At 41.2% G+C, this 13,035-nt stretch overlaps 1 protein-coding gene across 2 annotated transcripts; it reads left to right on the plus strand.

Moving 5' to 3' along the window:
* The first annotated feature begins 821 nt into the window (after positions 1-821).
* Positions 822-8,770, plus strand: LOC115736938 (lysine-specific demethylase JMJ706). 2 transcript variants are annotated; one of them, XM_030668849.2, is made up of 11 exons: positions 822-1,319; positions 2,743-3,127; positions 4,345-4,501; positions 4,583-4,802; positions 4,969-5,022; positions 5,100-5,179; positions 5,297-5,574; positions 5,778-6,173; positions 6,273-6,682; positions 6,845-7,126; positions 7,855-8,770. In XM_030668849.2, exons 1-11 carry the CDS (start codon positions 1,317-1,319, stop codon positions 8,200-8,202), a joined length of 2,613 nt encoding a protein of 870 aa, XP_030524709.1. In that variant the 5' UTR covers positions 822-1,316; the 3' UTR covers positions 8,203-8,770. The 2 variants fall into 2 exon arrangements, with proteins under 2 accessions (XP_030524709.1, XP_030524708.1); XM_030668848.2 differs by lacking the exon at positions 822-1,319 and having other exon boundaries at positions 2,737-3,127.
* The last annotated feature ends 4,265 nt before the right edge of the window (positions 8,771-13,035 follow it).

The following is a 13,035-nucleotide window of genomic DNA, read 5'->3' on the forward strand; positions in this document are numbered from 1 at the left end:
ACAAAGGTTGTGCGGCAAGAGTCTCAAATCAAAGGTCCATATAGACAAGGATGGTCACGGGGAGGACAATATCGTCATTCCGGAAAGGGAGGGCTAACTAACTGGGAAGGTAAGCGAAAGGGAAGGCGCTCCTGTACAGATGAGCAGTTCCCAACGACGAAGTACACCAGGCGGTTATTATCATCATGGGAGGCGAGGCCAAGATTCTCGCGCCCCGTTGAACCGATCCAAGCCGTGGAAGATGGACGGTCGGGATCCCCGCGTTCCTTTCGTACCGTCGCGTCGTTACGCCGCACGTGATTATTCCCGCCCCCCACCCTCTTCCAGCCACTTTCCTTTTCTCTCTGACCGAAAACAGGAATCCCTTCCCCCCCGTTTACCTCTTCGACAACACCGTCCACCCGCCCTACCGAAAATACCCCTCATGTTCTCCCGATTCCACGGCGGGCCGGCGCAGGATAGGGGGGTCCCCCCGGGGGCTGAACGGTCAATTCGTCGAAGCCAGCGAAACGGGGTTTTTTTTTTTTTTTTTGGGGTCACGAAACGCGTTCTGGCCGGCAAAGCGTTTGGTTGAACCACCTAACAACCACCACTTTCCTTCACGCACTCCCACTCTCCGTCTCAATAATAAATAAATCGATTAAAAAATTAATATCTTTTTATTTTATTTTATTTTATTTTTTTAAACACGAGGAGACTTTTCTCCAGCAGGATGAAACTTCCTCACAAAAAAAATTTTTTTTTTAATTTTTTTTTTTTTGGGAAGCAGAAAAAGCAGTTCCATTTGCAGGGAGTATATAAAACTATAAATTATCGTCTCAACGCTCTTTTCCGGTTTTCCAAAGCCTTCCCCTTTTCTCTGCTTTTTAGTTTTCCTCCACTGTTCTCTCCCTCCAATTTTTATTTTTCCTCCTTTTATTCTTAAATTTTTTTTTTCCCCCTTCGCCGATAGCATCCCGCCGGCGAACCTCCTTCCCTCGCCGGAAACCGCTCTTCCTCCGGCGAACGCCCTCCTCCGCCCTTGGAGCCGCTCGATTCCTCCGCCATTGGCCGCGCCTCGGGCTCCCGGCGAATCCCTCGGCTCCGCGGAGGGAATGCCCCCGCCCTGGATCTCCGCGTGGTGAGCTCGCGTTCGTAGCGGTTCGCGAGAATGTGGTGAGGCTGAGGCCGTTTCGAGACGCGTGGTGGGGTTGGTCGAGGTTGGGATCGTGATCTAGGGTTTGTTTCTGGCTTTTGATCTCGGTTTCGCTCGCTAGCTGTTTGTTCCGCGAGGCTTGTGGAGGACGGAGGCCCGTAGATACCGTCTTCGTGATGAGATGGTATGTCAATAGTCTCCCTCTCTCTCTTTTTTTTGTTTGTGTGTGGTTTGCATTATGCTGTTTGTTTCTTCTTCTGGACGGAATTTTAGGGGCTTTCGTTCTCCCATTCGCGGTCCAGATCCCGGGCTGACGCTTTTTTTAGAACCGGAAGAAACAGATTTTGTCTTGAATTTATGCATTCATAGTGGATTTTTAGAATTCCGTTGACGAATTCCATCCCTTGTTAATTGTTGTAATCCTTTTGATCCATGGAAATTTAAACGTGCCTTACGCATCTCCGGGCTGATTAATAATTAGGACTTAACGATAAACCGCGAACTTGTAATTTCCTTACGTTTTTATTTTAATAGGAAAGGTTTCCCGAAACATGTCATTTTCTGTGAAATGCTCCTTTTCCGAGAAAGTAGTGTGTTCTCACCTGATATGTACCGAAGGAGTGCACGAAAGTGCCTCTTGAAGATGCGAGTCAGTTACAGGGGGCGTTTGTGCTTGAACGAGAGATAGAATATCAGTTGAATTTTTACTCTTTTTAGGGACCCGTCAATCTGTAGAAGGTGTGACGATCATTGTTAACGGCGTACAGTAGATGGATTTGACCTGACCCGTATTTTGGATGGATGATACTAAGATAACGCAATTATACCTTTCCTGTCGTTTTATGACCAGCCAATTCCGTGTTATTTGGCGAAAATAAGTGGTGTCATCGGTCTTCTTAATATTGGATGGTAATGCTTTGCTGAATTGAAGTTTTTCTTTGCATCCTGCCATGTTTTAGTCTGTATAAACTGACAAATATTCTCTGAAGACGTGAATTTTGGGATGAGTTTGGATTTTGGCTTGTTCGACATATGTGCTCCTTCAGAGAAAGCAAGTGGGCATTGTTGAGGATTTGACTAAGGTATTTAGTCATTGTGTAAAAAGCAATGTGAAACATGCCTTTGGTTATTTGACTAGCAATGAAATCATTTTTTATCGAACTCCATGACTACACTCTAAACGGCCATTTTAAGCTCGCGTTAACTTTTACTTGGAATTAACGATGAGTGTGCATAATTAGTAGAATGTTCGTGTCCGACATGACTCCTTTGCTACTTTATTAACAGTACAAATTACATTGGTTTTTTCTGTTATATCCTGAAGCTAGTGAACTAAAGGTTAGAATGTTGCTACTTTTTTCCTGTTCAATGTTTAGATGGCGGTATTGGCAGTTCTGTTCTGTATCAAGCGGTGTATGATTGGTCTTCTCTTCATCACTATTCGATTGTTCTTTCCTTTTTAATTATTCTAGTTAGCATGGAGTTCTGATTCTCCGAATTGTTGCCTTTTTACTTTGACGGGTGCCAATAGATTGATTTTTTGAGCTTGGTTTTGGTTTTCCCATTCGTACTGTTTCTTCATGTGCACTTGCCTTTTCTTCATGCAGGTGGAAGGAAGGGTTTGTCTGTCTAGAGAAATTTCAAATGCTTTGGAGTTTCTGAAGCGTAAAAGGCTTCAGAGAATGAAAACTGAAAGTATGATGGAGACTGATGGTCTGGTCAATGTAATGAACAGAAGTGGAGGAGATGCATTGAGAGCTTCAGCTTCATGTGGTGTGAGAATACATGGTATTCCCGATTCACTTCATCCATCACACGGGGCTTCAACTGTGAAGGCTGTCTTTCCAAAGCGGAAGGTAGAAAAGTTCTGTATGAATGATTTAGAATGGACCAACCAAGTTCCAGAATGTCCTGTTTACTGTCCATCAAAGGAGGAGTTTGAGGATCCTCTAGTTTACTTGCAAAAGATAGCTCCAGAGGCTTCAAAATATGGTAAATTGATCGGACAACTTGGACTTCTTCTGAGTTTTTCAAATTGGGAAGTTGCGAAATGTAGTTGTCCATGTAAGGGCGCGTTCAGTCTACCTTATTGTCGCATAGATCTTAAATAATTAGAATGTGAACACATGAACAGACAATTTTTGTGAAGGAACCCTGTTGCTTTTCTTTTTTCTGTTACCTTGAGATTCACAGATGCAACATATGTAAGGTGGAAGGGGATCGAATTTCATATGAATTACATTAGTATTTTAAATGTTGATGGATTGGAGGTGAATCAAGAGAAAACGGTGTTGTTATTCTAGTATCGAGATCTGAACATGTAATCATTAATGCATAGGCAAATACAATATCTAGTTGTGTTCAGATTTGCTGTCTTGGCTTGTCGTGTGGACTGGGATATGCCTATGGTACAAAATAACTTCACTGTGGCAGATCAAGATACTGTGGAGGTATTGAAATGAAGAATCGCCACCACTAACTGCGGTGGGACACTAAGTACCTTTTTAATGTTAGTCAAATGATGTACCTCCTGCGTTACATTTGAATCATTAGTGCTTTTGTTGTTAGACGATGAGGAAATGGTTATTGTACTACATAATTAGCCAGAATGGTAGACTGAAAGATGTCTAGCGGAGATAGAATATGTTACATTTTATTATTAACCACTGGACTTAATACGAAGTGGCCAGAGAAAGGAATTCTAGGTGTGTGCTTCATATATACTCGTAATGTCATTCTGTGCAATGTCATTATATTTTTGGCTGAATTATTTGTAGCTCGGCACCTCAAAGTAGCATGGGTAAAAAGCTATCATGAAGATGTGGAAATGGCTAGTTCAACCTGATATATATTTGTCAAGTTGTGTGCATAATGTATGAGGAATGTGAGTATTGCCAAAAGTGTCGTGTGCTCGATATTTGTCTTATGCTTGTGCAAAGGTATCAAGACTTGAAACTCTTGCGACTTTTTGGGAGATCTGCCTAAAGCAATAAATATCAAGGTGTGCAACTTAACAGTGCAATGGATGTACTTAATTTGCCTCGAGCAGTAACGTAGAATTTATATGTTGTCACGAGCTTCTTTAACAAAGAACTTATGGTGTCGTATTGTTTGATATTCAAAGTCCTTTCGTAATCCTCTTTTCCTTGCTAAGAATTTTGGAATTTGTATCTTATTGTTCTCTTACCTCATCTGTGCTAATCTGTTAGGTATATGCAAAATTATCTCTCCTTTAAGTGCTTCTGTCCCTGCTGGGGTTGTATTGACGAGGGAGAAAGCAGCATTCAAATTCACGACTAGAGTACAACCTCTTCGTTTGGCTGAGTGGGATTCTGACGACAGGGTCACCTTTTTCATGAGCGGAAGGTAATATTTCTTGTAATGCTGAACAATGTTTACCTGATTGTCCGTTACTCTCTCTGCTGATGAGTACATATTTGCATTCAGGAATTATTCCTTTCGGGATTTTGAGAAGATGGCAAACAAGGTTTTTATGCGAAGATATCAAAGTGTTGGGTGTCTTCCAGCCACATACATGGAAAAGGAATTTTGGCAAGAAATCACATATGGAAAGATGGAAACTGTTGAATATGCTTGTGATGTTGACGGTAGTGCCTTCTCATCTTCTGACACCGACCTACTCGGCAGTAGTAAATGGAACTTGAAGGTGAGGATCTAATCTTTACTTGCTATCTCCTAATGTTTTTCTTTGATCCTTAAAGCGGTGTTTTCTACTCAAAGCTTATTCAGCGATGTTCGATAATACAGCTGGCGTGCCGGAAGTTATCATGTATCTAGTTTTCATCATAACTTCCTTTCTTTTTTGACTTCAGAATCTCTCACGCCTGCCCAAGTCTGTTTTACGTCTGCTGGAAACTTCAATTCCGGTACCAATTTAACTAACCTTTTTCTGTCATTTTTATGTCTATTACACTCTGGTCCTTATGCGTAGTGATTAATACAGGGAGTGACTGATCCCATGCTTTACATCGGAATGCTCTTTAGTATGTTTGCATGGCACGTGGAAGATCACTACTTGTACAGGTATAAATAATGGTTAATGCTCCACCACTCTGGAATAATTTCTTCCTTAGTTTTCCGAGTATCTTCTCTTAACTTTTTGCCCTTTTATTGAGTATCTTCTTCACCTTTTGCTTGCAGTATCAATTATCACCATTGTGGAGCTTTTAAAACTTGGTATGGAGTTCCCGGTCATGCAGCTTTGGATTTCGAAAAGGTAGTTAGGGAGCATGTTTATACCACTGATATTCTATCCACCAATGGCGAGGATGGAGCTTTTGACTTACTTTTGGGAAAAACAACTCTATTTCCCCCAAATATTTTGTTAGAACATGACGTCCCAGTCTTCAAAGCAGTTCAGAAGCCTGGGGAGTTTGTTGTAACGTTCCCACGAGCATATCATGCAGGATTTAGCCATGGTAAGATTAATAACTTCACCTGGCTCTTCCTTATGCACATGCACACGCATGCACACACGTGCACGTGCATGTGCATGTGCATGTTTGCATGTATGTATTTAATGCGTGCATTGAGCAGAGAAAATGAATTCCCAGCTCAAACTTGCATGGGTTTTCTTTCATTTTATTTTGCAAGTTGCACTAATAGGTCTGCAACTATCTAGGTTTCAATTGTGGCGAGGCAGTGAACTTCGCACTTGGTGATTGGTTTCCTCTTGGAGCCATAGCTAGCAAACGCTATGCACTTCTAAACAGGGTTCCCCTGCTACCTCATGAAGAGCTCCTCTGTAAAGAAGCAATGCTTCTCTATGCAAGTGCAGAACTTGGAGATGTAGACTATTCATCTGCAGACTTGGCATCACACCGCTGTATACAGGTTTCTTTTGTGAAGCTGATGCGCTTTCAGCATCATGTTCGCTGGTGTTTAATGAAATCAAGGGCATGCGCTGGTGTATTCCCAGTTTCACATGGAACGGTTGTCTGTAGTCTATGCAAGCGCGACTGCTATGTAGCATATATCAACTGTGCCTGTCATTCCCATCTCTTTTGCCTACGTCATGGTACTCTTTGCTTCTTCATCATTGCTTTTGGCTGATGATTTCCTCTTTCTTGTTTTCTGATGTGTAATGGCTTCTTGCAATTGTCAATGATTTCTTCAGATATTGAATCACTAAAATCTCCATGTGGAAGCAATTATACACTCTTTGTGAGGGATCGTATATTAGAAATGGAGGCAGTAGCCAAGAAGTTTGAGCAGGATGAGCAGATATTGGAGGATATCCATCAGGATAAAGGCAGCGATAGGGAATTGTTTTCTATGCTGAATTTATTCAGTGACAGTTATGAGGAAAGATACTTCCCTTACTGTGGCATAGAGTTTGAGTCTGATCATCCACTTCCTCTAGATACACATAATGAGTCACCAGAGTTGGATCGTAGTGAGAGACAACCCAAACTTATCCATGGAATAAGAGATTTGGAACCGGAAATGCATCAACCATACCTCTCCTCAGTTTATCCAACTCATTCAAATTCTATGCCGGCTCAAAGCTCATCTATTATCAATGATGTAAGATTCAGATATTAATTCCCACATTTTTTATCTTGCATAATGTATAGTTTAAGAAGTCACAGATGAGCTTGCTTTGTGACTGCTGGTGGTACAAGATGATTTTTGAACTATATTTAGGTTTCAGCTCTCTGATCTTTAGTCTGGTAATATCATGTGCAGAATGCGGGGCATCATGTTTCTGAGACGCCAATTCTTAACTGTGACAAACTTTCTGAAAATCTGTCTCGCAATGCATATGAATCGTGTGTCTCCTCTTTGTCATATGATGATTGCACGAGTGCCCATCAGGATAGACTCCAAGACTCGGCAAGGAGGCCATTATCTGGACAATATAGTGATGACTCTGATACAGAGATATTCAGGGTTAAACGACGCTCGTCTGTGAAAGTGGAGAAGAGGAGTAGGCATGATTCCTTGCCCTCGCAGCATTCTGGACACCAGGTGTAGTTTCAGTCCCTAGTGCAACTTTTTGTTGAAAAGCAGTGCCTGTGCTATTCTTTCCTGTTTAGTTATTGCGTTGTTTATCGTCTTCAAATTAGAAGGTCGGAGTGATTTTTTTGACTGTTGAAATGAGGGATAGCTAATTGTGATAATTCATTTGTTGAGCGTAGCTTAGAAATAAACACTAGCCATACTGATTAGGGGATTAGTATTGAAGTGCTCGTGGAGCAACTGCATGCCTCCAAGCTTTTTGGGGGTTAAGATTCTATCTCCAGCCTTCAAGTTTTTGTACAGGCTTTCTACATATGCTTAAATCCTCTTATATCAGGATGTAGATTTTCATTTTTGCTAATCATTGGCCAAGGCACAGATAAGCGAGGTCTTCATGTGTTGGTGACACCATCATTTGTTAGTATCTCCAATGAAGATGAATTAGATGGTCATACCATTTGGCTTAGCTAATGTACTAGCTCTATACATATTTTCAACCTCTCTTATAATGTTGTCAATCCTCATTATCCTAAATTTGCTCTAAAGTATTAGAAACTTCTAGCTTGTCCACATTCTTAAACTGGAACTGTTGTTACTTTTGCTATGCTGTGACTCACAAGTTCATAACTTCTATTGACTTCTCTTTTTGATGCTTTCATGAGTTTGGGATAGCGATAATGCTGGACACCAATGTCTAGCATTGAAATTTGCCTTATGGCTTGTGCGTGTAAATGCAGGGATTGAAGCGATTGAGAAAACAACAATCTGATCATGGGCAGTCGGTGCAGTCACATTGTTACAGGTCTGATGAAGTAAGATATGGCGTTGGTGCATCTGCTCATCACAGGGAAACTCCAGGAACCAGTTCCAGGGACAGGTTTGCTAAAGGATCTTCTGTAATATCTATTAAATTTAAGAAATTGTCTAATGAGGAAGTAAGGAACAAGGCGGAACGCCAAACAAAGGATAGATTCCAATATGAGTTGGGAAAGGCCACGAGGGAACCTCCCCGGTTAGAGATTGGTCCAAAGCGCCTTAAAGTCAGATGCCCATCGTCATCAGGGTCAGAGCAAAGGTTGGATTAAAGTTTAGGTTTGGACTTAAAAAGTGTAGGTCTTTGTAAAGCGAAGGAGAAATTTGGTCTTGCCTTACTCTGCAGCACATTCTAGAGCCTGACTCCGCTAACATTTGTTTCTCTAATGGGGTTCTAACGACACAGAAGAAGATTGATTTGGGAGCAGCAAGAACACATTAACCTCAATTAGGATAAAAATTCAGATTCTTTGTGCAAGCCTCGTAAATGGGAGGCGATGCACCGAATGACGATTCTTGGGTTTCTCGGGCCGGAGGTTTGTTTTTGCTTCTTGGGCAGGGGAACCTTCCAGCAAAGCTCAAATTGGATTGGCGTTTTAATTTTAGTTGATGTATATTTTGTTTCTAATCCAGGTTTTTTTTGGGTCGAGGGAAATTGGCCGCGGCCATTGTTACCTTCGATTAACATGCTGCTTCCCCCCTGGTTAGGTTCTTTGATTCTTTGTTGACCTCTTTTTTTTTTTTTAAATTTCTATGGCAATGGGTCGGTGTATGCTGAACTATATGAATAAGTTGTAGAGAAATGTCTTCTGTTTCTCCTCAATGTGAGATGATTCTCTATTTCTCGGTGCTTTCGTTTGTATATTTGCTTCCCTGGTGGTGTTTTTCCTTATTTTTTGGGAATAAGCTTGTTCCAAGTGTTCGTGGACCAGACTCAGTCAAAACTGTCGGGACTCGCCTTCTCTGACCTGAAGAGAAAAGCTAATTCAAGCCTCAGTAGCGACCGCCTAAGGCCCTTTATTTTCTGGGCCTCTGTCATCAACTTTTATAGAATCACTTCGCCTCACAAAATTCTTACCCAAAGCCTTTAGTGAGCAGAAGCCCGCGATTCATCATACTTCGTTCTCTTACACTGAAAATCCAGGATATGGCGACTTCCATGAATTGGCTAGCTAGTGCTGAATGAATGGTCAACTGACGTTCAATATTGAAACTACGCAAGGTTCACATGATCTAATGAATGGACAACTATCGTTCAAAAACCGTCCCGGGTGAAAAGGCCGAAACTATGCACGGTTTTCATGATCTCTGTGAAAGACTGCTCAAACATTCTCAAGCCATGCCATGCTTAAGGTGCCAACATTCGATTGCGTGCATCTTTGGCTGCAATCAAAAAAGAAGGGGGGGTGGGGTTGGGTGGGGTGTTTGTGTTGGGGTTTTGTGTGTGTGTGTGTGTGTGTGTGTGTGAGAGAGAGAGAGAGAGAGAGAGAGAGAGAGAGAGAGAGAGAGAGAGGGGTTTTTCTTACTTTAATCAGCAGGTGGGACCAGCAATCCAACTGTGAACCTTGACCTTCTTGACACAAGCACCCTATTCCGATGTGATTTCGATTTTCCTGTGTGTGAAAAGTTCTTGTAGGACCGACCCACCCCCCTCTCTCCTTCAATAATTCCCCAACCTTTGTGTTCCAAGAAGAGAATCTGTGTGGAATTGGGGGCAAAAAAAGTGAACCCCAACAAGGAAAATTGCAGAACAAGAGAGGAGAAGAGAACAAAAACCAAATCATGTTAATGGGTTCTTGTCAAAATCTGCATCTCCCCCCCTCACCCTTTCCAGCAAATGATCTCTCTCCGGATTTGTAGGGCACAAAAGGATCTGAGTCTCCATGAAAGATCCTGTGTGTTTCTCCTCTTTTTCGTTCTTTGGTTCTTGTCCTCGAAATTAAGGATCTGATTACCCACTTTTCAGCTCATGGGAGAGAGAATATCGAATGCAAGAAACTGGGCACTTACCCACCTTTCCGAGCCTTGTTCGTGTGGGTTTCACTTTGAGGGCAAATCCTCCTTTCTTTTTTCTTGATTTCGAGCGTGTTTGATCTCCCCCCAAGTTCCCCAAGCATATTTGTTTCACAAATGGAAAAGGGGTCGCCTGGCTCTTTATTACTCTTTCTAGTTCATTCAAAAAAGGGTCTGTCATTACATTGGATATTGGGGGAATATCATTGAAGAATCCTCCACTGATTATATGCTTCCGTTCTTGAGTAACATCCCCCTTATTCCGGATTACGTATTAAAGAAATGGACAGCTTGCCTCCGTCGAGAAACTTCTGTTTTGCACTCATATCATCCACAGTCATCTCAATTTTGTTTAAAGAAGTATAATCAACGTAGCATATTGTGGGTCTATTTCCTCACGTGTCAAGCTCCATTGGTTAACATGGTACCAAAAGACATGTTATCGGGTTGAATTCCGAGATCTCCTCTCCCGCATTTTGTACCTATTCAGATATAATATCTCGAAATATATGAGAGGGAGAGTCTCAAGAGATAGTATTCACGCGGGACTAACGGATGTTCAACACAATCAGCAGACTCTTCACCAAGTATATCTCGTTATTCGATTAGATATTGCTCGGCATAGGTAGTTAACTCCTTGTCTGATCCCCTTTTTAGGCGTCTCTGAGCTCCCAATTGTCGAATTAACGAGACGCTCGTCTTCCTTTTAACCCCGCAAGTCGAAGAATATATTAGGGGATTCTAGACAATCAACTTTAGACCCCCTAATCTGGTCATTGAATTTATAACCATATGGCATTCCCACACCACCTAATTCATCATCTAGGCCCTTTTAAGTTATATCATAACTCCAAACGCATAGACACCTAATTCATTTTCGAGAGAGATGCCCTGTTGGGTTAATAGAGCACCTTCTCTACCTATACCCTCTATCGGCTAATTGCTGCTGTACATCGCCTGTGGGAGATCAAAGACCCGGAGCAGTAGATGCTAAGGAATGGGAAGTTAGTAAGCTCTTGGATGCTTCCAAGCTAGTTATCATTTATCATGTAGTTAGCATTCTTAGAATCCTGTAAACACAAAACCCTAATTCCCATAGACGAGGAATGCGTAGCTTCTCAGGCTCATGCTTCTATATATGGGGTATAACGATGTGGTACTTCATGGAACACCTAGACAAACCATTCCCCTCGCTCTTGGAACATTGGCATGATCGTTTATTTTCGTTGCTTCCAATGCTGTCGGTAACCCTAGGAGAACATGGTAGGACATTTCTCTCTCTGCCCCCAGCATTTACTGCAGCCTTTCGCCATAAAGACATTACGCTAAAGGAAACCCCTCCGTGGAATTTCTTGGAAATCGAATTACGCATGCCTAATTGTGCTCCGCATGTCACAGGTTCTTGTTTTTAAGTAGAGGTGTTAAAGGGATGGGAAGGGTTCGGTTTGAGTTGGATCGAATATAGTTCGATTCATATTGACCCATTTAACCCGTTTTGATACAGTACAATTCTAATAACCCATACCCGACCCCATCCATATTACTTAAATATTTTTATATTTAAGCAAATAATGAAATATTTATTTCTTATAATTTATTGAGAAAAATGATATTGGTAAAATACTTTTATGCAATTGATTTTTTTTTTAATTTTTCTAAAAAAATTTGAAATTTTTTTTCTTTGCACCGGTGGGTGGCGGCGGAGGCGAAGAGGTAGCAAGTGGTAGGCGGCGAGGAACAGTGGTAGCGTTCCAAAATAGTTTTTACGTTTTTTAATTTAATTTTTTTATTTTACTAATAAAAAATAAAAAGTAAAAAATATAAACTAATATAATTGAGGTCCATTTAGAAGTGATGCTTGGGAAGTTGCAGGCCACGGGCCAAAAATGAGTTAAAAATGGATTGATTTGACACTCATATGTGAAAAGGCTTTATAAGCCTAAACCCATATTTGGCCCATTTTTTGAATCTACTGACCCTATATATGACTTCGACCCAAAAAAAAAAAAAATACATATGACCCAAGCGAATAAAAGTGCATTAAAAAGTGAGTCAAAGACCCATATTGACACTTTTATTCCTAAGTAATTATAATTGATGGTGATGCAAAAATCTCCCCTTGCAGATCCCTATGGCATCATCTTGTAATGAAAAAACCTAGTGGACCCCCAATTTCTTGTGTGCGCAAAGTTACAATAACAACATCCTAAACTTCTGCTAGGAGGAAGGACTAACTGGAAGAATATTTGATTGATGGACCCAACTAGTACATCATAAGCTTTCAATAAGTGGGTTTTCTCTCTCACATTACTTAGCGGAGTCCACTATGTTAAAAAAGACGAGCGAATTTGACAGAACGTGGATAAGGTGTTTGTTTTAAATGGTAAAAAAGTTTGCTTTGCTCCTTGAATTTTGGGTTTGAATTTTGTTGAGAGCACTTGGACAGTAAAATCTTGAATGCCTCATGTCGATACGAGGGAGTGCGTACTTAAGATAGCTCAAGGAGATGCACTAATCGAGCTGAGCAAAAGTCGGCCCAACACCACTTGAATGCTAAACAACCAAGAAGAAGGTGAGTAAACGTGAGGAAAATTAACAAAAAAGTTATAAACCTATTATAATTGTGCTAATTCAGTTGTACACTTTTTTTTTTTTTGTTGATTCAGTCCTAAACCTTTTGCGGTTGTGCCAATTCAGTCCATTTTGCAAATTTTGGCCGGTTGGCATTGACATGGACGCCGATCGGCCGGTGATCTAATATTTTAATATATTTTTTCAATTTTTTGAATTTCTTTTCACCTTTTTTTCTTTCTTTTGTTTAAATATTTTGTTTCTTCCCCTTCCCTCTTCTTCCTTTGTCCGTCCAACCGGCGACTTGCCATAAGATGTTCGGCTCGACCTCACGGGACATCCTATGGCCGGTCGCGGGCTGGATAGAAAGAGGAGGAACATGGAACGTGGACGGATAGAGGAAGAAGAGGGAAGGGGAAGACAAAAAAGAAAAGAAAATAAAGAGAAAAGAAAATAAAAAATCTAAAAAATTAAAAAAAAAAAAAAAAAATTCTGTCGTTGCCTGGCCGGCATCCACGTCA

This window comes from Rhodamnia argentea, chromosome 9 (genome assembly GCF_020921035.1).
Source record: "Rhodamnia argentea isolate NSW1041297 chromosome 9, ASM2092103v1, whole genome shotgun sequence".
Taxonomy (NCBI): Eukaryota; Viridiplantae; Streptophyta; class Magnoliopsida; order Myrtales; family Myrtaceae; genus Rhodamnia; species Rhodamnia argentea.